Below are 26,735 nucleotides of genomic sequence, written 5' to 3' on the forward strand. Positions count from 1 at the left end.
GGGGTGGAGATTAGCAAGGCCAGCAGGGAAGGGTCACTCCCAACAGAATCAGAAATTTACCTTTACGAACTTTATGACCCATGGTATCCTTTATTTGAAAATTCATATACAGACCCCGTACTGAACAACCTAGGCAGGGTTGGGTCCCTGTGATCTTTGTGGCCTGGGCCGGGCTCTGCAGGGCCCATTGGGGTATTTAATGCCCATCCACTGTAGCAAACACATTGGATCCCCGGATATCCTACAAGGGAGATGAGCTGTCACGAGTCCTAAGATACCAACGTTAAGGGTTAATGACCATATTACAGTCTTAGCTTGCCAGTTTCTCCATTATTCACATAAAACAAATACCATCATCTTACCATAACACTGAACTCTAACGTCTTAGAAAGCAGTTCTGGATTTTGCAGGCCCTCGGGGCTAAAACGGTAATGATGATTATACTGCAGATGTGCAGAAATAAGAACGCTCTGTTTAAGGGTGCCAGGCCACAGAGCATTTTCATTTGATTTCTTGGTAAACCTCTTTCTGCAGCTACAAAGGAACAACACTAATCAACTTGAATCTCATTTCCTCTGCTTGTCTTCCAAGAGCAGCGGGAGGTCAGGAGAGGAGGGCCTGTGCCATTCACGTATGAGATAACTGCTTTCCTTTACAAATAAGAGGTGCTTGCCTCCAGCTTTCCTAACACAAAGAGGGCATGGGTCTACAAAGAACAAACGGACTGCCCCAGTGCACTTGATCTGACCTCTGCCAGGACCTCCACTTTCTTCCTCAGCAGGCCAGAGATGTAGCGAATCAAACCCCACTCCTGGTTCAAGCCAGCTTTCCCATAGAGCTCGCTGAGGAGGTTGTGAACGGTGACCCCGTGCTGTCCGGAGAGATTTGTGTCCCAGCTGGGGCCCCTGTCAAGAGAGAGAAAATACCAGAAGTATGACCTGGAATGCTTAAAGGCTGGATTCACTTGGCAGGGAGGAAAATGAATCACTGTACATTCTGCCAAACTTTGGGGGCCTCCCCGTGCCTCTGAGTCTCACCAAGAGGGTTCCATCCTACCAAAGCACCCCTTCTATGTGAAACAGAAGCCTAACATAAACAGGGAGATCCTGGCCTCACTCAAGCCTTCTCGTCCTGAGAGGCCAGAGCTGGTGGGTAGAGGAGACAGAAGTCGGCTCATGGTGATCCTGGGTTATGTGGGTGAATATAATCATGACCTGCTTTGCTGGAAGACCAAGAAAACGACAACAAAGAGTCTGGGAGCGTGGAGAAGGCTCGAGCTGGTGAAGACCATAAACTTACTTTATTACATACAGAATGTACAGAATGTCTGCTTGGTCCTGTAGGTTTGAACAATCTTTCAGCTGCTCAACCAGCTTGTCACAGTCCACATCACCATGGTCATCTCTGGGCCACTGGAAGTCGTCTTCGGGGGCCTGGCCATACAAAAGCCAAACAGCGAGGGAGAGGGGCTGAGCATGTGAACTTTCAGAAGACCAGGAAGTGACACACCAACCGGGTCTTGAAACTCTGTCACTGCTGTGCTCCAGGTTTTAGTGACTCTTCCGTAGCTTTTTATTTACATGTTTTACTATTTCTGATCAGCGAATCATTGGGTTAGTCAATGTCTGAAGAGCCCAGACGGAACAGATGAAGATATGTGTATTTATGCAACGTTCAAAAACGGGTTAAAACGAAGCCCTGGTGTTTGAACTCAGGCCGGCAGTTACCAGCGGAGTGGAGGGAGGAAGCAATTGGGAGGGCACAGGGGGCAGCTGTTTCCACCGGTCCCCCGGTTCTAGCCTTTACGCCTTTCTCTGTATGCTGTACTGCAATAAAGATCTTTTTGAAAGCAAAACACAAAAAATATGTAAGTTTTAGACAACCTCCAATTGAAGTCAGGTTAAAATATTCTTCAGTAGACACTGAATCTTTCTATTCACGTAGGATAAAATCATAGACAAACTCCTAGATAAAATGAATTATAGGAATCAGTGGGAACACCCTGACATTTTATTCTCCTCAGGGATCTTTTTACTTACTTCCTCTAGTGAGACAGATTCTGATGATGGGCAGAAAGGCAGTAGCCTTTTCCTACATGCAAAGTATCAAGGTTTGCATCAAATGCATTGTGGATACTAACAAGAGGCAGATCGCAGACAACCAAGAGCGGGTTCCCACTGAAACCCAGAACTTTTAATCCCAAAGGTCCCGGACATCAAAAAATGTTCACTTTTGAGTTCAACCCCACAAAAGAGTTCTTGGGAGTAACACCAACATCGAAAAACATTACACTAAAACAAAACAAGACAAAAGTGATTCTAAATACTTTACCTTGTTTAGGAGTGGCTGAGGAGAATCAACAAGATTTAGTGATTTACGGTGGGTACTTAGAACTTTAGTTGGCAAAGTCATGGGAACAACTGGAAAACAAAAGAATAAAGAAAGCCCTTCTGAGGAGGAGGAAGGATAAGATACTTCTTTTGAGCGTTACGGCGACTACTCCTTACCCAATACAAACCGACTAAAGGAACGATTACTTATTTAAATTAATTTCAGCAAGAATTTACCAGGTAGCCACATGATGTGCTAGACCTGGGAACAAGAGGTGAGCAGGACATTGATCTCGCTTCTCCCTCCTGGAACTGAGGGAAACGACATAGCATCTGAGGACTGGAAGGGGCCTTAGAACTGATGGAGGCCGACCTTTGTCCTTCGGATGAGGAAGATGGGAACGACAGAAGGAAGAGCACGTGTTCGGGGTCACTGGCCTTCTCCTCATTAAGGTGTCGGCTTCCAGAAGTCCAGTGTGCATTTCACTTTGGCAACGCCAGGTGTTACCACTGCTGGTGTTTAACCACCTTTGGATGCTATCATTACCAGTTATTTATTCACCAAACCATCTGCGTCTTCCAGGCTAGGTCATATCATCTTGGGAAAAGAGGAAGTTTTCAACAGAGAGAGGGGGCATATTTATAAGGCAACTTACAGACCTCCAGTTTACACTAGTAAATTAAACACACATTTTACTTCCTCTCAACCGACCACTAACACTGTAGAAAATGATTTTTTTTTTTTAAAAGACAAATCCTCAAGAATAGGGGAAAGCAGGGGTGACAAGAGAGTAGTAATGGCATTTTGGAAGCGGGGAAGCTGATGGATGAAAGATAACTGACTTAGCAGACAGAAAGCAAAGGACAACCAGAGCCCAAGCCTGCAATGGGAAAAACCAACAGTCAGATTTGTATCAGAGAATCCTCAGAAGTCTCTCCTGCTGCACTATAGACCTCTGAAACTGGGCTCCAGAAAGGGTGTCCAAACATAAGGAAGACTGCGGAGAAGCGGTGTAAGAAGCAGGGGGCTCCTTAGATCCCTTCCTCAAATCCAGACAGCTGGGCAACTGCCGTGCTCACCCCGACAGAAGACTAGAGGGTCTCTGTGAAGAGGGTAAAAGCCGCAGGTGGGGTATGTGGCACACCTAAAGGACGTGCACAGTCCTGAGGTGGAATAAGTGACTCTACAGCTCCCAGCAACCAGACCCTTACATGTCAAAAAGGAGACTGAAAAAGAGATGGTAGGGTGTCTCTGGGAAATCTACCCAGCCCGCACCCGTTAATCCCACAGGCTCCACCTACACGCTTAGAGACTGTCAAGCACGAGCAGGTAACCAAGAAACACCCAACACTGGAGGAAAGACTCTAGTGTGGAAGACAGAAGCCAAAACAGGAAAAATTGACTTGGGGGACCTGAAAAACGTTTAGGGAGAAGAAAACGTGAAAACAAAACCAAAAAGTCCTGCTGTTAATATTCTTAGAGTAATGAGAAATTAAATTGCATGCACGAAACAAGAATGGGTGCAAATCAGAGAACAGAGATTTAAAGCCTGATAGCAAAAGTGAAAAAACTCAATTGAGGGGGTGGAACATAAAGTTGAAGCAACTGCCCTCAGAAGAGAGCACAAGCCAGAGAACCGGAAGACAGAAGAGAAACACTAAAGGCTTCTCTGAGAGGGCAACAGTGGATTCACAGGTGCTAGAGAGAACAGAGAAAATGTAAGGAAGGAAGCGAGTCAAGACATTTTTCAGAAAAACTTTACAGGACTGAAAAGAAAAAAATTCCCAGGGTTGAAAGGGCCCACTGAGCCTCCAACACAGGGGATGAAAATATACCCAGATCGAGGCACATCCCTGAAATTTCACAACCTGGGAACAGAGAAGATCCTAAAAAAATTTCCAAGAGAAAAACAATTCATATTTGAAGGATCAAACACCAGAACAGGATTAGATTTCTCAAAAGCAAGCCTGAAAGCAAAAAGACAGTGAAGCGATGATTTCAAAATTCTGATGAAAAATGTATTTTCAACCTAGAATTCTATAACCAAACTCTCAAATGGATATACAGAATATCTGTAGGTATTTTCAGACTTGCAAAGCCTTGACAGTTCTCTCAACCGAGCACCGTTTCTCGGGAAACTACTAGATATCTTCCACCAGAGTAAGAGAGTAAGCTAAGAAAAAGGAAAAGTAGAGATACAGAAAGCAGGAGAGCCAACCCAGGAGACAAGGAAGTCTCAAGGGACTCTCCGGGATGCTGGCGAAGGAAGATCCCAGGATAAAATCGACACCCCAGACATGGAGGGCACCCAGGCAAACGGGGCAGGGAGCTTCTGAAACCAGCAGGCTGAGGGCTGCCACCACCGTGCCTGCCCCCTGTACCGTTTTAAAACTTGGCGAAGCTATTCTAGAATGTGTTCCACCAAAGGAAGAAATCGAGAAGAACATGCCAAACTCAGGAAACAGGGAGGCCAACTGAAGAGATAAGCAAAGGAGATTCCAAAGATTATAGTAAAGAGAAGTCCTAGGATGCCAGGTGTGCAAAAGGCCTAGAGCACAACCAAGCAGACGGAGGAGACTTGTGGGCTCTACAAAAAGCAGTCCAACTGAGAGACTCATGGATATGACTGGCCTTGTGAAAATTTGTATTGTGGGCCACTGGGGGCAAAGCAAATGAAAGAGAGCAACTTTGAATAAAGTTAATAGTATTCGTGACTTCTAAAGTTAGTGGTACGAACTTTAGAAAAAATAAAAACTGTAATACGGTCACAATATACTATACAGCTCAGTTGAGAATACTTGCATACATATGGTAATATGAAGAGCGAATACCGATTAAACTTGAATATAACTGCCATCACTAGGCTATGGGAAGCGAAGCATAAGAGTGGTGATTTAAGACAGCTACATCCTCATCCACAGAAGAGGAAGCCAACACATACTGAATAAAAGTCGACACATCAAAAGATTGCATGATACACACATTGTTTTAGAAAAAGAGACATGTAAATGCCAGAAGAAACAGCTAACAGTGGAAAGTGGTCGCCTCTAAGCAGGACTGGGTCAACGAGGAGGAGGCAGGAGATCTCTGCATTTTGTGCTTTTTTAGAATTCTCTGACTTCTAAATTATGCTCATGTATTACTTTGAGAAGTTATTTCAACAGGCAGAAAAGAGTTTTAATAACGCACATGGAATTTCCAAACCCTTTGCTTTTGCCATCACGGAAAGTATATCCCGAGTGGAGTGGATGGCACTGAAAACATGGCTGTCTTCTGTCTTCTTAGAAAGAGGGGGCAGATAGCACTTGGAGGAGGTGCTTTGGAGGAGGTGGTTGATATACTGGTCAAGTTCATCCTCGCTTTCTGTAACTGGACAGGCAAGAGAAAGAGCCAGTGAAAAGAAGCTGCAGAAATATTCTCAATGTGTAACAGTGATATGCAGCGCTGAGTAGATTTAGTGGGAGACAACATTCGGCTATAGATACTTGCACCCCCACTCCCAGAGGGTAATGAAATTTACAAGGATAAATGTATGTGTTGATAAAGTTATCGTCTGGAAACACCTCATCCTAGGAGAAGAAAATGCAGGTCAAGACAGATACGCATCATACCAAGATGAACTGAATATGTAACAAAACCTGAGGGCCAGCGGCTAAACATCTGAACTTTTTGTTTTGCCGTGAGTGAGCTAAGCATTAGGGAGTGCCCAGCCCCCATAACCACAGGTCATTTCAACCCAAAACCTTGTTTAATTTGAAAAATGTTACGTACATAGGATTTCATCACTCAAACCCAACCAAACCTACAAACCTAGATCACTCTACCATTCCTTTGAAAATTCAAGCAGGGGGTTTCTGTCTTTAGAACGTATTTTGTGAAAAATCCTCATTCCTGAGACTCTTTGTCACTCTAGGTTAAAAAAAAAAGCCCCACTTCTGCAGGTTAGGTTTTTAAACCCGCATTTTACTCATTTTAATACACACGAGTTTCTAAAGCCTCTTTTTTGTTATGTTAACGACCAATCACTTTCTGTGCTTGAGTCTCAGGGCAGTTTTCTCACAATGCCACAGTTTAAATATTCAACGAACCACCTGCAAAGGCATTTCAAGCCATACCTTGATTATAGGTATCTTCCAGATATCCTCCCAAGTCGGAATCAGGACTGAAGCTCCCTTCGCTGTCATCATTAAACAACTTCTCATCACAGTCTGGATCCAGGAAGGTCAGATATGTGTAGAAAGACGTGGTAAGAAATTCCGAAAGGCTCCCTAATTTTACTCTGCCAGCCAAGGAGAGACTGTGTGAGACATACAGGTGTATGTGGACAGACTTCCACTATGAATCACGGAGAAACGTTTCGACAACCAGATGGTGCTTCTGCCAGAATCGATAAATACGTCACTCTGCAGATTGCCCCACATAAGTAGTCAGCCAAGAAATTAAAACGAAAATTCAATACCAAGTATAAAGTGGGAGCACGTAGCATATTAAAAGCCAAAATGAATCATGCTGATTTCTTACTCCCAAACCCAACACAAACAGAAGTCTATCTTACTGAACCGACCAAAGTTTTACAAAACAGACTGAGCAAACCACTTTTAACCAGAACCAAACAAGCCTTGGGGGTTTTTTCTGCCCTAAAACAACTGGACCAGAAGAAAACCTACCAGGCAATATGCTCACGCAGGCACAGGTATGTGATAGGAGAGGCAGTCTCAGAGGCAAAGTTCTTTCTAGAAGGAATGCCATGGGGGACCATCCCCAGACCAGAGCAGATGCCCAGCGTGGCCTTACTACAGTTTCAGGCTGGGAAAAGTTCCACTGAAAACTGGAAGCTGGGTCTGGCAGTGTGGGGTCCCGGGTTCAGGGAGCACAAGGGAGGGGCCACCCCCTGCAGAAAGCCACCACTGTGTGCTTCTTAAAATGTTAGCTCCAGAGGCAGAAGACAATAGGATCCCGGGAGCTACCAGCATCAGATTGGGACATCAGATCAGCATCAGATTAGCAGCTGGAAGGACCGAGAGAAACATTTAAGGAACACACGGAAGGAAGTATGCGAAGCAAGTGAGTTCGGGGGTGCTGGAGCTTCAATGGGCAAACGGACGACAGCCAGAAACATGACCTGAGGGAAGGAAAGAAAAGTCTTTCCTTTAATAAAGTAACATCTTTTTCCCACCAGGGTCTTGGGGCCAGTTCTAATGATTCCTTTGCCTTGAAACTGGGGCCAGGAGGAGGTGAGGGGGAGCGTGGAAAGTTTCTCTCGTTGGAAGTTGAAAGGAGTCAGGTCAAAGGTAGAATGGCAGGAATTTAAAAAGGCTTCTGATAACCAGCTACCCCAGGAGGGTCTAGAGGGAAACTCTGGCATCCAGGGTTTTTAAAGCCCCTCAAACCTAAAGGAAAAGCCAAAATGAGACTCAGTGTTAATTATTTCCTTTAGGAAAGGTAGCCTGTTGGAGCCTCGGCACTCCCGTTTCTTTCCACAGTCCTCCGAATCGTTTGCCATGCTCTATAAACAGGAGGCCCTCCGGATTCGTGGGAGCCCTCATCCAGCTCAGCATGGAGGCTGAGGCCTGGTTTCTGGGTTCATACAGAGCTTCTGCACCTATTCATCTCAAGCCCCTCGCCCTCTGAGCCTACAGCTCCTGGTCTGTCAAACAGGAATACAGCCCATGACGCAAAGTGAAGACTAAGTCAGACAATGCATCCAAAGCAACAAAGAAGGCACTGCAAGTGAGCAATTAACTGGAGACAGTATCCTTTTTGACAATGATTAGATTTCAATTAAAGAGTTTATTTTGCAAAAGTTAATTAGGAACGTATGGTATTTTCTCTTGGCTATAACGCCATGCACCAGGCGGTAACTTCTCCAAACCGCAGGTGGAATGTTCCAAAGTGCATGCCTACTGCAGTTATGGCGCTCGTGCTGCAAACGTAGATGGCAAAATGCTGGGGACGGTCTCACTGACACTCCAGGAGAAGATCGGAGTGGGGACATTCAAGTATACGGCAAAGGCGCAGCAAGCTCTGTGAGCAGAGGTGTGAACCCCAGCACTTCGAAATAGAGTGACTCAACTACGGGCGTGAGGCTAAGTGAAATATGCCAGTTACAGAAAAACATACTGGACGAGTCCACTTAGATGAGATATCTAGAGACACAAAATAGAAGGGTGGGTGTCAGGGAGAAAGGGGGAGCTGGTGTTTAACGGGTAGAGAGTTGGAGTTTTGCAAGATGAAGAGAGTCCTAGAGATTGGTTGCACAACAATGTGAACACAATGTTACTGAACCATATACTTTAAAATGGCTAAGATGGTAAATTATAGGTTACGTGCATTTTACCACAGTTTTAAAAACCACTGCAGTGGCAGCAGAGTCCCTAGTCTGGGGAGATGGGAGAAGGGCTGACTTTAAGACCCAAACACTTGGCGACTGACATTCTATCAGGGAACCAACAGAAGACTCCAGAGCCCAGGAAGGGTCACACCTCACTCAGGGCTAGCTGTACAGTGAGGTTCTTCTGGAACCCTTCTGGCATATTCCAAAGGATGTGGACATTAGGGCATAGAAGCTATAGAGAAAACTTCTGCCTTGTGACAGTCAGAGGGTACAAAAATGGAACGGGTTTTCCCAGGAGGTGAGGCCCCTCTATCCCTCAAGGTGCTTAACCATCCCACCTGGGAGCATCTGTGGTACTGTGGGCCCGTCAACTGGAATAGGTATCACTCCACTGAGGATGAGAGGACAATGGTCTAGGCAGGCCCATTCAAGGGCTCTGCTCTGAGGGCCCCTCAGGGAATCTGTAAAGTTCTATGAATTAGTCTTAAGGTCATAACACACTCAAGTCAATTCAAGGAGTATTCACTGAGCACCTGTTAGATCCCAGGCACTGGGTGTTTTCCTCCGGGCCCTTTACTAGAGACAGACACAGCATTCCATACATGCGTTCCGAGAATGCCACTTTAAGAGACCTGACATGTTCACCTCCCTATGCCTCAAGCCACCTGGCACCGGTAAAAGCATCACAAACACCCCCAAAAGCGGCTTTAGCGAGGATTCCAGTTTCACGTGGGTGAACGGGTAAGTTTCAACTTCTTTTTTACTCTAAACTCCATGCTTCTACGTTCAGTGATTCATATGAAAAGCGGAGAAGGGCAGCAGAAGACTTTTTAAGAAAGGTCACGGGGACGCCTGGGTGGCGCAGTCGGTTAAGCATCCGACTTCAGCCAGGTCACGATCTCGCGGTCCGTGGGTTCGAGCCCCGCGTCGGGCTCTGGGCTGATGGCTCAGAGCCTGGAGCCTGTTTCCGATTCTGTGTCTCCCTCTCTCTCTGCCCCTCCCCCGTTCATGCTCTGTCTCTCTCTGTCCCAAAAATAAATAAACGTTGAAAAAAAAAATTTTAAAAAAAGAAAGGTCACGGATACCTAAAAAAAGAAATAAAAAATAAGTTTAAAAATCACAAATTACCTGGCTCCTCCAAAATATCCATCCTCTAGTTTTCTAATTGTAGAAAGAACTGCAGAATGAATATCTGAACCATCATTTGCTAAGGGGAAAAAAAAAAAGACAAATTAGTTTATTTAATCTGGGAATACTTTTTGGTTTTCCGGGCATGCGCTGAAATGTTTTCATCAACACGATCTAATTAAAATACTTATGGCATAGAAGATTCCTGACCTCAGAAAGCAAACTGCTGAGAACCCCCTTCAGTACTTAGCTTTGTCTGTGGGACTCATTTCAAACATTCTGAAAAGGGCCCAAACCAACAGGGGGGACACGAATCAGATCAAGTTCATGAAGTTACTGAGCATGGTGTGGGTGATGGGGAAGGTGAGCGTGGGTCTGCCCGTCATCCGCCAGCAGGTGCACAGGTAGGCCAGTTCGATCCTCAGCATCTCCACGATCATCTCATTGTCCAGGGCCAGGTAGAAATGATGCTGGTCGGTAAACTGCAAGTCAGATCAGGGCAAGTAAAAAGCTGTCCTTCATTCCCTCGACACAACCCCAGCTGTCATTCATGGCAGCACTAATCCTTGCATTTTGTTTCCAGAGAAGGAGCTCAATCCTGGCTGTAATCCTCCCCCATCACAGGGCTCTCCCTGCAATCAGACAAAAATTGATCTGTCGCCTGCCCGGGAGCCATAGCTACATTAGCCTGGAAGGGAAAGGTGCATGGCTAGATCCATTTATAGCTCCGTGGATGAGGATTTAAGCACGCAGCCCAACACCACGGTCTCTGAAAGGAAATCAATAACTCCTTAATTCCTACGCATTCTAAGGCTGCTGGGCTCGGAGAGGATTTCCAAGTCAGGGAAGTGAGGGCACTGAGAGCCGGTGAGATGTGGAGACTGTGTTTACCCGATAGAGGGCCTGGTAAATGTGAACTAAAGGCACTACGGCCTGGTGTCGCTGAAAATCAAACTGTTCCAGCCTCTGGACCAGTCCACACTCAGCTCTGGTCTGAAATTTGTTACAAAGGGAAATAACTCACAAGTCTGAAGTGAACAACATGGACTAGGGTGAAAAAGAACAACTTGGGGCTACTGACCCGTGACCCCACGGATGACAGTGTGACCAGGTGGTGGGGTGCTCTGCCCACGGTGACAAAGTGAGCCCACAGCTGATTTTTCTAGCTGGCCAAATGGATGAAAAACATTTGGTTTGGGTTCTGCCGGACTACCTTCCTTCGTAAACAAAGACTCTGAGAAAAAGGCTCTATAATCAGTATATTTAGGATCTCATCAGGTGGGTTGGGGCCTGAAAATCAGACCGGCTGTGTGTTGCACAGAGGGTCTGATGACAACCTAAACAAGGGTTAGGGACTACAGCAATCACAGGCACGAGGGCTGCAAGTCAAGTGACACGGCGCTAGTGAATTAGGAAAGCGGAGTGAATTTCACTACTACCCGTGACCGAAAGCGACGGCACACTCACTCACTGAGCACCTACTAGGAATAAAGAATCGTACTAGGTACTGGGTGTCACAGTATGAATTTCTATTTGAACATACGCATGTACCTTCTGCCTCATTCTAAGTAGCTCACCAGGAAGAAAAGGGAACCTAATCAAAGGATGAGTGCTGCTTTGCTGCTGGTCTGCTCTCCTCACCTGGGGTGTAAAAGTAAAGATCTGGTTCCTAATCACATATAGCTTAGATGTTCCAAGCACGCCAATGTGCCGATATGGCCGCCCACTCAATTTCATGTTCTTGTTCCGTCCTATTTGAAAAATAGAAATGAGAGTTAGGACCGATACAGCAACATCTAATCCAAGCGACTTTGGCTAAGACTGCGCTTATTTTCATGCTAACCCACTTTGGGGTTTGGTGTTTCTAATACCATCCAACCCTTCTTTAAAATGGGGCAAGGATGAATTATAAACAAACCCTGCCACCTTCTTTTCATGCATGTATACAAACGGCACCTGATTCAACACCTATATGGAGTTAAACTATTGACGGAACTTTATGAAATGTTTACTTCTAATTTATTTAGTATTGAGCCATAATACTAAACAAAGTTAGATTTTAGATAAAGAGAACCCCCCTCCCATTTTAATGGGTGAATGAGCATTTTCTAAGAATACAGATAAAAATCAGAAACCTATTAAGACACAAGACTGATCCAACTGCAAATTTTCAGAGGCGGTGCCCTATTTTACAACAGATCTGGCGAAGGGCACAGCCAAGCGCTGGTGACATCTGCTGAATGAGTGAGAATGTGCTGGTGTGCCACCCTTCTCCACTTTGAAGAGGTCGAGCCACACGCTTTGGTGGCTTGCCCAGTTCTTCACAATTCACACCTGTCGGTCTCCCCCACACCTGAAACCTAGAACCAAGATGCCCCCTCACCAAAACCACCCTGCTATTTCCCCAAACCTACCAAGCTTGGCATATATGTGACTAAGAATCCGGCCTGGCTGGACTCGGATTGGATGAATGTCAGCAATACTCTGGACGTTTACCCCATGTTTCCTCAACAAGTCCTTAATGAGGTTGTTTTCTGCCAGAACAGTGACTGTGAACGAGAGCGTAGACTCTGCATTAGACTGGGGCCTTCTGTCTCCTCACATGGAGAATATATTGTATTGAATACATTGAATACGTTTCTGAAACTGTACTTCTGCTTCCTCCAGCCCAGACCTTCTGATATTTGCTATTCTGTTCTGTTCTCTTACGTTAAAAAAAAAAAAAAAGTCGCTGCTGAAGACCCATCAGCTGGTCCCGGCCTGCAGCTGGAAAAGCAGCCCGGTGGATTTCCGGGCTGGCGTAGCAGCGGGTGTCGTGGTCAAGCGCAGACTGTGGAGTCAGGTGAATCAGTCCACCTGGACGTGAGAGTGGAGTTCGTGCCTCCAGCTGTCAGCTCTGGGTCCTGCGTGAGCTGACCTCTGAGCCTCATGTGTTAAGACATGGATGAGAATCACAACCGTCACGATTTCTATCTGATCGCAATGTTGTGACGGCTGGATGTGTGTCTGAGGTCCCGGAGCACGGGAGCGACGCAGGGTCTCTTGCCGCACCACAGGCAGGGGTGGGGAATGAGTCCATGGCCGCAGAGAGGGCTGCCCTTCATTTGTTCAATAATTGCTTTGAACCTGTTGACTGACTGTGTGCCAATCAACACAGAAGCTACAAGAACAGTACGGGCCTTGTCCTTAAGAAACGTAGGGTGTAATTTAGAGGAAATAAGGCCTGTACACCACGTGCGCTGATATCAGCTGCCACGTAAGTTGCTTGGCTACGTAAGAGGCCCGCAAGCTCCTCACGAGTCCTCCCCGGGAGGGAGGGGGACCGGTGAGCCAGGACCCGCACCGAGGGTTTTCCTGGTGACAAGTGCAGTGCATCTCGGGACCACCCTGTGAGGGGGTACCAGTTACGATGACCCCGAGGCACGGGGTGGTGAAATCACATGGCTCGGCAGGGACAGCACTGCGGCGGCCCAGGCTGGCCTTCCACCTCTCTGAAAGGGTTGCTGGCTGGACAGGAGGGGAGGCAGGTGAAAAACATGGGCCTGCAGCTCTGCAGAGAAGTCACACCTCAAAGGAAGCAACGAGTAAACCTTCACTCGGGTTCTGAATTTTCACCAGGGTCATGTTCTACTTTTTAAAGAATTTCAGTAATGACAAATGACACGCGGTGAATCACCTGTGCCCCAACTGCGATCAAGATTTAGATTCAAGAAAACAATTGCTTTGTAGAAAGTAACTTTGTGGTTGGAAGAATACTGTTGCCTTTGGGAACTACTGAGTTATAGAAGGTATGTCCAGGAAGTAAGTGATAAACGCTAGAGCACACATACATACTTTTTACAAAGTGGGATGGGAAACTAGGGAATCTTTTGCATTAAAAAGAGCATTGGTTTTAGACGGTTGAATATGAACAGTAAACACGCTCACAGACCTTGCACTACGACATCAGGTTTGACGGAAGTGGAAAATCTTCTATTTAAGGGATCAATTTCTCCAGTGGCAAGGAATCCCTAGGAAAAGAGGAGGATTAACACTATAAAATACAATTAAATTTTACCTTAAACCCAACTTTGAGAATGAAATATTTTGGGGCTCAAAATATTCAGTATGTTATTCCTTTACGTTGTTTAAATCAATTGCTTATCTTCTCTGAAACACAGTACACCTTTTGGATAGCCACTGATACACGTATTGTGTTTCCAGCACCCAGCTCTCTAAGCTAGTCAGACATGCCAGCATCTTGTGTGAGCGAAAAGGGCAATAGCGACTAAACTTCCCGAGTCCTTACTCCTCGCCGGGTCCCGTGCTGAGCCCCTCCACATGCCTGGCCACACTCAGGCCTCCAAACAGGGAGGCACTACGATTATCATTTTATAAGTGGGGAAACCGAAGTAAGAAGTAACGAAGCACTTAAGGTAAGTGGCAGAGAGGGGACTTGGCTCCGGGGTGACTATCCTGAAACACAAAGCTCCCATCCCTGCTTGCAAAGAGCGCTGTTTGCATATGGATCTCCTCACATCTTCTGCAAAGGACTGGAGCCCTCAGCGAGGGGATCAAGGTGTTCTAGGAGTTCTGAGGAAGAATCCGACCCAGTTCTGGGCCTAAATGAAGGCCTTTACATGGAAGAGGAAGAAACAGCTGTTTGTTCCCCCATCTCACTGACACAGACATCACAGCTGGAGAGTAATGCAGAAAATGATCAAACCCAACCTCTTCACTTTACAGATGATGAAACCGAGGCTCCTGAGGCCAGAGAGCTAGTAAGAGGCAGACAAGACACATGAAATGTGTCTGACCATGAAATGGAGGAGGCAGTCACACCCATGAAACAGCTGCCCCACCTCAGCACCGGCAGCTCCTAAGGGCCGTTGCTACTGTGAGATCTTTACTTCTGATATTTTGCACACTAGGAACCCCAGTGGTATTGGAGCCACTACTCAAGCTCCCCACCCCCAACTTCTAGAGTCTGACAGAACACACAGGACTGGGCCAGCCTCACAGGCTGGAGCTCCTAGCTCTTTCCCCGGGACTCTTTCCTCCACACCCCTCCCTGCGGGCCCAGAGTAGTCAGCTGGGCAGGAGCCCCCGAGGACAGATGAACCCATCTGATAACCTCACCCACACACCATCTACACCATCACCCCCGTTGGGGAGGGGGATTCATTTTTAGTAGACAAAAAAGCATTTGCATTTTAAAAACTTAAGCCTGGGGACGAGAGAACATTTAACAAGAAGAAAGGAGTCAGAGGCAGCAGACCTTCTAAGTAAGGGTGTTGGGGGCTGAGGGAACACCTGACACAAAACGAACCACAGGAAAATGAGCCCCTCCCTGCCCCTTCACATAGACAGACTGTGCAGCTGCGCCATTTCCTGTGCCCAGGACTGTGCCAGGGGAGCCGGAGGCTGACTTCTCCAAACCTGTATCTTTCACACATGTGCGGATCCTGACTGGGAAGCTTCTAGTCTCCTGCTGACCATCGACTCAACCAGGTTCCAGCCACAGGCCAGGAATGTGAGGGGGGGTGGTGCCTGGCACGCAGGGAACTCTGAAGTGGCTTGATTTAGTAAATATGGGCACACAAGCCCAGGCAGCAGGCCTCAGAGCAGACCCAGTCCAGCTGCCTTTACAACTCTGAGTTGCCAAAGTCATTCACAGCCACGTGGGGCAGAGCTCCTACGCTCTTCTAGGGTCCCCTGTACCTCAAATCCGATGGCTTCCAGTCTGTGAGGTCCCCAAGTCCCCTACCTCTGCCAATAGCGAGCTGAGGATGTACAAGGACTGACCCCACAGATGGGGCAGCTTCCCCAGAGGAACTCTGTCCACCGTGTGGGGGTTCTTATACTCTTCATCTACCTGGCAAAGAGAAAAACCCAAAGTCAGAATGTCAGAGGATAAGGAGACCCACGTCACTGTACATCGGGAAGCGCGCTGAGGATTTACAAAACACCACTCATTCGATCCCCGAAGCCAGTCCTGTGCGAGCGCTGGGGCAGGGAGGCCGAGGAGCTAAGGCCTGTGTGTGGGGGCCAGGTGGCTAAACGCAGCCGAAACGGAACTGAAATCCAGGCCTGGCTCCAGGCCAGCGCCCCTCACACAAGCACACTGATGGCAGGAGGCGGAGGCAGGCACACGGAGCCTGGACTGACTTCTGTGAGCACCACTCTGGGCAGCAAGAAGTCTCGCAGCTCATGCTCGCGCTCGTCTATATGATGCGTACGATGATCTAAAGCACTGCCCTATAGCCAAGGCAATGCATCGCAGGATGCTAAGTCAGGTTCCTCCTGTCTTGTTATCCCCAGGAGCTCACAAACTGTGTGCCTATGCAAGACGGTTACCAGAAGGTGGCACTATTTATTGAGGAAAAATAGTACTGTACTATTAGATCACTAATTTTCCACCAGGGACTCAATAAGCTGGATCCACTGGGAGCTTCTGACTCATCAAAATAAGCTACGGTTCTTTTTTCAGATGGACAGTGCTGCATATACATTGTAAAAGTCAGTCTGCAATTTTCTCTGTTGTAAACTCCATGCTGACCTTCGGATTTATTATTATTTTTTTTTTTTCAAGTAAACTCTACCCCATCATGGGGCTGGAACTCACAACCCCAAGATCAAGAGTCACATGTTCTACCGACTAAGCCAGCCAGGTACCCCTGACCTTCGGGTTTTTAGCCATTACAACGCTGGTTGGGGTTAATGTTAGTGACCGCTTTTTTCTTGCAGAAAACACAGCAATCGAAGAAAATAGGAAACACTTATCCTTCTCCAAAAGGGAAAGTCACACCACGAGGGGAGTCATACTCTGTGGATTAATCAGTGATGTTATTAATAAATTGTTAAAATTTGCTGCCATAGTAAACATTAAGAAAACCTTAAACTCGTAAACTACACAGAATTAACCGTGCCAGTAACCGAAATGAGCTGCTAGCATGACAGTGTGGAAGGAGATTCTGCAAAATGTCAGAGTTATCGTTGGTAGCAAGTTTGGTTATCTTTGGGTAGTAAGAGGAGGGAGAAGTATTTTCTCCTTTCTACAGAATCCTGGATGTTTTACAGTGTACAGGATTACTTTCACAATCAGATTGTATGTTAAGGCTATTTGAAATGTAAGTAGTGTTAAGAAAGATTGCAAAGATCTGGAATGAGAAATACTTGATGCAAAGAACAGAAGGCAAAGTGTCTGGATCAAAAGACAGCTTGGCTCTGGCCTCCCCCCACCCTTGGGCCAGCTCCTGCCTCCCTGTGGAGGTGTCGCTGTCTCTCGGCCCCTCTCCACCTCAGTGCCTGCAGGTCCTCTAACGCACTAGGTCTCTGCAGTGCCGCTCCTATGTCTGCCTCCATTCCCCAGACCAGCTCCTTCACCCTCCGCTAGCCTGTAACCCTCGTCGAGACAGAGCTGGCACTGTAACCCCTTTGTGCCCCGTACCTAGCTTGGTGCTGAAGAGACCACTTCTGGAGAAAAGGTGTTAGGTCTGAAAGGGGGATGAAAAATACCAAAAGGCCAAGCACGAACTCACTTCATTTTAGATAAGCAGCTCTCGGTTACCTTGTTAGGTGGGATGGCATACAGTTCTGGCACCAGGTGGATCCCGTTCTTGCCTCTGATTAATATTCCCTCCAGGGCCTCTCGGTACTCTTGGACCTGAAAAATGGCCCCGTGCCCCAGCATGAAAGAGGAGTCACTAACACTGTAACAGGAGTACGACATACAAAAATACCTCTCTTGGCAACAGATTACTAGTAGGACACAGGGCCAAGAAATGCATGAATACCTTCCACTTCAGGAGGGCAGGAGGAACTAGGACTCTTGCCGACAGCAAAGGTTAGAAGGAGCTAAACGCATCGGGCTTTTCTGTATTGTCTGAACTCATGACTTCAATATTTCACCCTTAACGTCTCACATATGTAAATTTTGTCTCACCAGCTAGACTGTATAAACTTCTTGGAGTGGAGGCCAGATCTTAAGCAGGGTATCCCTATTTCGACCTACCAGTTTTCCACTTAAAAAGCCCTCATTCAAACATTTATTGCTCAACAAATACTTGCAAAATGAACCCGATGTGAGGAAAAGGAAGTGTATGTACTATGATTCATGGACCCGATTCTTAGGATGCACTGCTCAATCTAACAAAAGCTGTTGATGTAAACATTTCCATGAAATTAAAAAGGCAGCGATAAAAAACCTATGTATGAAAAGGAAATAGACAAAAGGGGAAAAACAATCCTTAACCAGCCACCCAGCTATTTAACACATTTCATCTTTGGAAAACCTAATCAAATGCCTTTCAAATCTCATTTTCTTTACTTTTGAAATTTGTGGACAACAAAGTCTGAGCAGGGGTGTGTCATTTTTTAAAGACCATTGGGCATCAAGTGGAAGAGACAGAATAGGGCTAACAGCAGTAAATTCTACGAGGCCTAGAAAATAAGGTCCTAAAGCACATTCTTTTTTGTCTTCTCAACCTTTTGTTTGTAATAACTGTCAAACTTCATCACGAATGAAATTCCAAATCAATTCTTTTGAGACCTTTCAGTTCTGGGATAAAAAGACCGAAAACATAAGACCCGAGATAATCCCCAAGCATAACAGTAAGTATCAACGATAGGGGAACATTAACATTTCAAGCTTACTGCCATGTTGGGAAGGAAGAATTCCCTCTGCCCTTCAAGGTCCTTCTAGCTGGACTGAGACTCAAACTGACATGAGACAGATTAAGAGGAGAAAATCAAATTTAGTTACATACATATGGGGAATCCACACAGGAGATTCTGAAGACAGTGAGGCAACACGAGGTTTATCTGACATCCTGAGCTCAGGAGAGGGGTAGGGGTCCGAGGATACAAAGGGAAGGAAGACCATTTGCAGGAAGATGAGAGGAGATGTTGGAAAAACAAAGGTTGCCCTGCTTTGCACTTAAGTTTCTGAGGTAAAGAGGAATCGTGTCAGAAGCTCTCTTTCTGGTATAGGCAGGCAGTTGAGGGGGAGATGAAGAGCTTTTCTGGAATCTACTGGGTTTTGATTACCTTTAACTCAAAATAATGTTCATGCCAAAGTGGCCCATCTTGGGGTGGCCTGCCCGTGGCCCCTACACCCACTTCTGAAACCCCTCTCAGAATTTCTGAGCAGAGGCGGCTTTCAAAACCAAAATAAATCTTTGATTTCTGATCCCACGCCAGTACATGTGCTCTGAACAGGTTAAGACAGCAGTGAAGCATTTGTCTGTCAGTCATTCACATACGGTTCATGAGGATGGGTCTGCTCTAATGCGTACCAAAGTATGCACAGCAGCAAATGCTGAAGAAGTCTGTCTTGAACCAATGAATGCTGCATTAACAGATCTTTATTCGGCACTTACTATACACACCAGGCACAGGGAATAGATTAGTGAAGTGGTCAAAGACCGCCTCCACCACGGTGCTCTGACAGGTAAGTGGGAGATTAAATACAGCTATAGGTGCCATAGTGTGGTAAGTACTGTGGGACATATAAAAGGCTTTTTTTTTTTTAATCCAACTTTTAGGATCAGAGAAGGCTTTCCGAAAAAACAGACATTTACAATGAATCAAGTGAAGGAGAGAGGGGCAGCTGGGGGAGAAAAGCAGGACCTGGGTACTTAAGAAGAGGGGAGACAGCACGGACTGTCCAAAAGATGGAAAGGGTTTCAGGGCATCCCAGAACTCAAGAAAGTAAGTAAACCATAAGAAATCAGGTTACAGTGTTGAAGACAAGGGCCAGATCTTATGAGACCCCACAAAACATGTGATGACCTTATACCAAGGCAAACCGGAGCCTTTGGAAGCTCTTAAGCAAAGCAGCGACACAATCTAATTTGCTTTTTAATAAGATGCCCCTGGCAATGGTATAGAGAACCAGCAGGGAGTGAGGCTGGAGGCTGGGCCACCAGTTAGAAAGCTGTTACATTACATGTTAGCTGAGGGTACTCTTGGACTAGGGCTGAAGGCAGCAGAAGCCTAGGCAGGTGAGAAGAAGACAACAGAACTAAACGTGTGTGGGCCAAGGTGGTCCCCGATGAACCCCGCTTCCCGTTACTCGTGCCTGTGTATAGTCCCCTCCCCTTGAATGTGGCACGACCCTTTAAACAAGAGAATGCAACAACAGTGACCCGGCCAGTTCCAGGCCTAAGCCTGAAGAAGGCGTGGGAGCTTTTGCTCTTGCATTCTGGGGGAAGAGGACCACCATGGAAAAAGCCTAACTGCTCAGAGACTACACTTCTGTGAGAAACAAGGCCTGGGCCCACAAGCCCAGCAGAGGTCCCAGCCAATAGCCAGCATCAAGCTGCAGGCCAGGTGAGTGAGGCCATCTTGGAAGGCCATCCTCCAGCCCCAGCGAACCAGCTGTCGCCAAGTGAAGCAGAGACAACCCGTCCCTGCCGAGCCCTGCCCAAACGGGGCAATCGTGAGCAAATAAACAAAGCAGTTGTGGCTTTAATTCACTATGTTTTGGGAAAGCTCGGTAAGCGGCAACAGATAACTTAAAGTGCCCTCAATTCTTGCATAACCTTATGTTCTAATACTAATCGGCACACCCATGGAATGAAAATGCCGATTATCAACACAACACCCAGCACTTTCTCACCTGAACGGCGTCACCGTTGAAGACCCCATCTATTATGAAATATGTCCAGAACACAGGCCATTCACATTCAATGTTTTCAAAGAGCTTGAGTTCAGCAGGGTCATAATGCAATCGGTTTGGGTCCTGGAATCAAACAGGAGACCGTCTAAAAGGTGATGTCAGATCACATATATAACACCATCGTACCTCACTGGGTTTCCCTCGCTTTCTGATTCAACCCAGCTTTGCGGCTGATAATGATTAGGAGTCTGCTTTAATGGGGAGAAGCTATTTTTGGTAGTTTTCCGTGGAAAATTTTCGGAAAAGTAAATCAGAAATGTACACAAGACTCCTTAGTAGTTTATATTAAGCTTCCTGTATCCCTAACAAATAAATAGCAATTGGCCGATCACGATGCTTGGCAGACTATCTGTTTTACTGAAATCACTCTATCAGTCACGATGGCAAAAAAAACCCAAGAGGGAGGCCACAGTTGCTCTTTAAAACATCATGTGAGCCACAGAACTGTTTGTCCTCGTCTACAGGCTGCTTTTAAACCACCAGCCTGCTGTCCTCCTGATGATCTTATTCTTCTATTGCCTAACTTCAGCCTCGCTGTCTCCAAAATTAAGACTTCCCTTTCCAATTTTCCAACATGTAATTTTATAATCAAGGAAAGGAGAACACCACAGTGGTGACTTAAATATGAAGCACTTAAGGAACTATAAGAAACAATATTTAAGTACAACCTCTCTTGGGGTTTTATAACCGTCTCGAAGGAAGCGACAGCATCCATAACGCCCCTAAGAAGAAAAAAAGTGCATTCGATGAAACAAGAATTTCTTTGCCTTTTTATTTTGATTCGCGTCAGCCCTTCACCCCCATTCCCATCAGTCTTTTAGTAACGAATGAAATGTGTACCAAGTGCTTTTTGTTCTCAACACAAAAAGTTATTTTTAAGTAATAAGCCAAGTAAATTCAGGTTTGATCAGTGCCAACGAGGGAATGCCAAAACTTTCTGTCAGAGTATCAGGGCTGGGAGAGTAATTACTGAGAGTTCAGAGTGACCAGCCTTTCAGTCTGATTGGCTGTATCACGCAAAGATGCAAAGGGACCCTCACTGCTTGCAAAAGCCACTAAGGGAGACACTCGGACTGGACTACTTCTACTTGAAAGACTAGAAAGCAGAAAGGACATTTCAGACTCCTCACAGGCTCTGGATGCAAAGAAGTAGGGCGGCGAGGTGGGGGCAGGGGTAGGGTGGGGTGGGTGGGGCTTCCTAGGACTCAGGGCTGTTGCTGCTGGTTTTCCTGCTGCAGGCTCCGATATTCTATTCGTCTTCGGCTTTCTGGGTGTTAAGAAAGAAGGGCGGTGGCACCGCGCTGTTAACGTGCCTCCCTAATCCCTGGATGGCAGTGCTGGGTGCCCGCTCCCAGTTGGGGCTGCTTTAGCGCTGGCTGCGGAGGCAAGCACGCTCTGTGTGGCCAGCTTTGCAGTGTTCTGGGAGTCCTGGGGAGGCCCAGCCCAGAACCCGCTCCCCTTTAAACGCTTCATTCCCTGCATTAACTCCCTGCCTACCTGGACGAGCTCAAACAGCTTCCTTTTACTCCACTAAACCGTGAGACAGCTTCTTTGGGGGTATGACTGGGGACCCTTTAACCCCTTTGAATCCAAGGGCTAAAATCATTTCTATGGAATCTAAGCAGGATCATCAATATGAAGATTTTGGCTTAGGAAATGTAAAATTTTTTTAAGGAAACTTACATTTTTCATCATTTTACTGATAAATCCAGTTGCCTGGACTATTTAATAACATTCTCAGTTTGGTGTACTGTATTATAGTTCGTGCATTTCGCCTCAAGGCAGGGATTTTTTTTTAAATTTTTTTTAACTTACATCCAAGTTAGTTAGCATATAGCGCCACAATGATTTCAGGGGTAGATTCCTTAATGCCCCTTACCTGTTTAGCCCATCCCCCCTCCCACGCCCCCTCCAGTAACCCCGTTTGTTCTCCATATTTATGGAGAAACATCTCTTATGTTTTGTCCCCCCTCCCTGTTTTTATATTAGTTTTGCTTCCCTTCCCTTACGTTCATCTGTTTTGTCTCTTAAAGCCCTCATATGAGTGGAGTCATATGATATTTGTCTCTAATTTCGCCTAGCATAATACCCTCTGGTTCCATCCACGTAGTTGCAAATGGCAAGATTTCATTCTTTTTGATAAGGCAGGGATTCTTTTAACTTCAATGTAACTTGGGGATTGCCAAGTCCTCAGAAATTGTGCATGAAGTTGGAGGATACTGGGACATGTGCATTTCTTTCTGGCAGGGACTTTATAGCTTTCAAGACGTTCTCAAAGAAGTCTGTGATCTCTCACGGGTTAAGAAGCTCTGCTTTAGAAGTACAGGAGGGATACGAATCGGGGTTCAAAGGCGCCAGCTTGGGCGCTTGAGCTCAAGCTCTGCTATCAGGAAAAGAACTAAGACACTTGAACACTCTGAGCCTTTGTTTTCTCACCTGTAGACTCGGCTTTGGATGCTCTGAGTCCACTCAGATAAACCAGGCCTCTGACCTCACGGAGAACCGAGGCCCAGGTGAGCGGCTCCATGTGACCACATGAAAGGGGCACATAACACAGGGTAGGGAGGCACCAGCCTGATCAACGCTTACCTGGAGCTTGGAAATAATTTCATTTTTGGTCACATTCACAAGGTTCATATCTTCCACTGCAAAGGCCGGGAAAGAGATAATGGAAAGAAGTCCAGCGTCAATCTCCTTAGACGTTGATGCTCTTGGCAGCATGGAGAACAGAATAGACTGAATGAGAAACAAACAGGTGGCTTTAACCTGGGAGGTGCTGATAGTTACGTACGATATCTAGAGACCATGACCTTAGCCCCAAGGAACACCTGAATAAGTGTGCCAATTCTGAGTTGAGCTTTTTCCTACCAACACGGCCCTCGCTGGGGGACCTTGCCTACCCAGCCAACGACTCCTGTTCCTTGCGGGAGAGAAGGGGCTCGGGGAGAGCACGGTACTGCCTGGAGCGCATGCTGAGAACTGCTGGTCTCCCTCCCTCGGGTGCCTTCTGTAGACTGTGCTGTGTCTTTAGGACACACAGGAGAGGAACTAAGGGCTAATGCGTCAGCAGGCCGGGGTGTGCTGGCTGTGAAGACGGAGACACAGAAGAACACACATATGGGGCTAGCACAGAGAAATGTCCGGCTTCTGTGGAATGTGACTGGGTGGACTGGGTGATCCAGAACCCACTTGAAGAGGGAGTCCAATCCGAGAGACCACACAAACACTCAGGCAAAATGGTAAATAACAGAATTACTTTAGTCCTAGAACTAGGGTTACTTAGTGGCACTATAACATGGTCTCAATTATAAGGTGGTTGGGTTAGGCACTATAAACGAAAGGAAGGTGAAATGATAAGGAAAGTTTGCGAACGGAAGGTAGCTAACACTGGGATCTAACATGTACAGACATGGGGCTAGCTCCCTGCAAACATAAGCTTACTAACTCTCATATACACATGGTGCACTACACTAACTGATTTTCAAATGTTAAACCAATTTTGCATTCCTGGAATAAATCCCGTTTGGTCGTTAAAAATTTTTTTTTTCTATTTTATAAAGAAGGAATTTGGATACTGTGCCCAGGGCACACGAGGGCTCTGAGACTCAGACACAGAGATTCATGTGACAGAACTAGGATTCTAACCGAGGCCCAGCTGGCTATAAAGCTCACACAGTTTCCCCTAGGGACTATGCATTATTAAGATGTATCATCAGCTTCGTTCTGTTAAACCGTAGCTCAAGAAATAAACAGATTCCCCATTCAGGACTATTTAATGTGGGGAAACGGAGTGAGCCGGAAGGTAGGTAAACACGGCGGAACCTTCAGCTTCAGAATAAAGCTCTGTTTTCTTATTTTTATTGTTTTTAATTTTTATTTATTTATTTTTTAAATTTACATCCAAGTTGGTTAGCATATAGTGCCACGATGATCTCAGGGGTAGATTCCCTAATGCCCCTTACCCGTTTAGCCCATGGCCCCTCCCACAACCCCTCCAGTGACCCCTGTTTTTTTCTCCATATTTAAGAGTCTCTTATGAGAATAAAGCTTCAGTTTCTAAAGCAAACTGAGCTCCAAGCCCAGTTCAGGAACTAGTCGCTCACTCCTAGGCTCTCTGCCTGCAAACACGGCCCTCCCCCCCCGGAAGCTCTCTGCGTACAAGCTGATACTTCCACGACCCTGGCGCGGTACCTGGCCCAGAGGGGGCCCTCACTAAGTAAGAGTTTGCTGACTGACCAGCAATCGGTGACCTACTGCCTGCTCGATGGAGTCCCCTAATCTGCAACGAATCACTCCTTTCTCTGACCTGTATTTCATGCAGTTTCTACTAATTTTGCCATTTCTCCCATCTCACCTCTCCTCCACTATCCGTCCCGCCCCTCCCCAGCCCTCCCCAAGTGAACTAATGCTTGCTAGTCATCCATTTTGGTGGCACCACGAAATAAACTCGAGAGAAAACCACCTGTATGCTCAAAAACCGAAAAAGATGTTGCCTCCAGCAAAAGAAGGTTGCTGTGATTGCTGACTCTGCAGATACACCTCGTGATCATGGTGTCTTGTGTTTACCCAGTACTTTTTAGCTCATCGAGTGCTCTGACAAACTAAGTTCATTTACTCTGATCCTTACAACCGCCTTGTGTGACGGGAGAGGAAGGTGCCAGCACGCCCGTTTTATGGATGAGGGGACTGAAGCTCAAGGAAGCCAAGTACCACCAAGCGAGAAATGTGAGGAACGTGGGCCGCCCGGCTGGCTCAGTCGGTAGAGCATACGACTCTTGATCTTGGGACTACTACGTTCGAGCCCCATGTTGGAAGCAGATTACTTAACATCTTCAAAAAACAAAACAAAAGCGAGAAAGAAAGAAAGGTGAGGAATGTGACGTGGAGCCCAGTCTTCCATTCCATCAGCCTCCTTCCCTCCTGTCTGGACTGTGAGAGGCTTGGAGCTGTTACCTGGCAGTGTTCGACATCATCAGGCAGCACGTGGATCACTGACTTGCGTCCTCCATGGGCTCCAAAGAGGTCCAGTTCGTCAATTGCCTCAAGGGCTGCCTACAAGCACAGGTGTGAATCAGATTTTCTTTCTGGTAAACGGACACTTTCACAGCCACTACTCCTTTACCGTTAAGCAATCTAGCATAAATGCCTTCCCCAAGGTGAGGAAACATATCAGTAAAATTCAGCTAAAGTGTCCTGGAGATAGGTCCTGTCCTTATTTTCAGTGAAATCACAACTTTCCTGGATGTTGCCACTCTTTGTAGAAACAAGAAAGAAAAAGCAGACTAACGTTTCCCCAAATGAAGTTAGTATTTCTCCCAAAGCGTGAGATGTTAATGACTTTCTACCATTGTGTCTGTGGGGGGGGGGGGCCCACTAAATTCAGACAGCTTTTCTTTCACCTATTTGTGTTAATTTTAACATTAGCAATCTGCCACTTAAGGAAGTTAATTCTTTTAGTATTAAGCTTTCTGTCAGTTGACTGTAACAGAACATATTTATTGTTGTTTTGAAAATTCTAGCTCTGGAGTCTTTATTCTATCCAAAAATATACTTCAGTCTTGAGCAAGAGGGAGGCACATTAAATGTCTGGGGCAAGAGATATAAACTGGTGACTGGCAGACTGAATCTGCCCCACAGGTGTGTTCTGTTTGGCCTGATGAAGTTTCATTTTATTATTTTTTAATGTTTTATTTATTTTTGAGGAGAGAGAGAAACAGAGTGTGAACTGTGGAGGGGCAGAGAGAGAGAAGACAGAATCTAAAGCAGGCTCCAGGCTCCGATCTGTCAGCACAGAGCCCGACGCGGGGCTCGAACTCATGAGCAGTGAGATCATGACCTGAGCCGAAGTCGGACACCCAACCGACCGAGCCGCCCAGGCACCCCAAGGCCTGAAGTAGTTTTAAAAATGATTTTGAGGGGCGCCTGGGCGGCTCGGTCGGTTAAGTGTCCGACTTCGGCTCAGGTCATGATCTCACACTCCATGAGGTTCGAGCCCCGTGTCGGGCTCTGGGCTGACAGCTCAGTGCCTGGAGCCTGCTTCAGATTCTGTGTCTCCCCTTCTCTCTGCCCCTCCCCTGCTCATGCTCTGTCTCTGCCTCAAAAATAAATAAAGACATTTAAAAAAAATAAAAAAAAAATAAAAATGATTTTGAACTGGAATACTTTTAGAGAAAGCTTCCAGTGCCTCCAATACCTCTCAATACTTTTCTATCTGGCCAGCTTCATTTGTGTATGTTACTTGCCAGACCTGAGCCCACAGGCTTTGGAACTTTTGAGCCCTGC

The 26,735-nt window shown here is 46.4% G+C and overlaps 1 protein-coding gene across 1 annotated transcript in view; it reads right to left on the reverse strand.

Moving 5' to 3' along the window:
* Positions 1 to 26,735, reverse strand: part of PHKA2 (phosphorylase kinase regulatory subunit alpha 2) — a 70,482-nt gene that overhangs the window by 11,805 nt on the left and 31,942 nt on the right. Inside the window, exons 7-22 of the mRNA XM_040468279.1 lie at positions 25,407 to 25,505; positions 23,043 to 23,189; positions 21,122 to 21,175; positions 20,394 to 20,516; positions 17,343 to 17,438; positions 15,540 to 15,647; positions 13,725 to 13,803; positions 12,208 to 12,342; positions 11,435 to 11,544; positions 10,131 to 10,275; positions 9,794 to 9,872; positions 6,447 to 6,610; positions 5,521 to 5,700; positions 2,332 to 2,420; positions 1,300 to 1,433; positions 709 to 905 (exon numbers count right to left, since the gene is read on the reverse strand). Coding sequence (XP_040324213.1) covers positions 709 to 905; positions 1,300 to 1,433; positions 2,332 to 2,420; positions 5,521 to 5,700; positions 6,447 to 6,610; positions 9,794 to 9,872; positions 10,131 to 10,275; positions 11,435 to 11,544; positions 12,208 to 12,342; positions 13,725 to 13,803; positions 15,540 to 15,647; positions 17,343 to 17,438; positions 20,394 to 20,516; positions 21,122 to 21,175; positions 23,043 to 23,189; positions 25,407 to 25,505 — 1,939 coding nt within the window. The remainder of the gene's footprint in view (positions 1 to 708; positions 906 to 1,299; positions 1,434 to 2,331; positions 2,421 to 5,520; positions 5,701 to 6,446; positions 6,611 to 9,793; positions 9,873 to 10,130; positions 10,276 to 11,434; positions 11,545 to 12,207; positions 12,343 to 13,724; positions 13,804 to 15,539; positions 15,648 to 17,342; positions 17,439 to 20,393; positions 20,517 to 21,121; positions 21,176 to 23,042; positions 23,190 to 25,406; positions 25,506 to 26,735) is intronic.

Source organism: Herpailurus yagouaroundi, unplaced genomic scaffold (assembly GCF_014898765.1).
Source record: "Herpailurus yagouaroundi ecotype Mexico unplaced genomic scaffold, PumYag 67690, whole genome shotgun sequence".
NCBI classification, from domain to species: domain Eukaryota; kingdom Metazoa; phylum Chordata; class Mammalia; order Carnivora; family Felidae; genus Herpailurus; species Herpailurus yagouaroundi.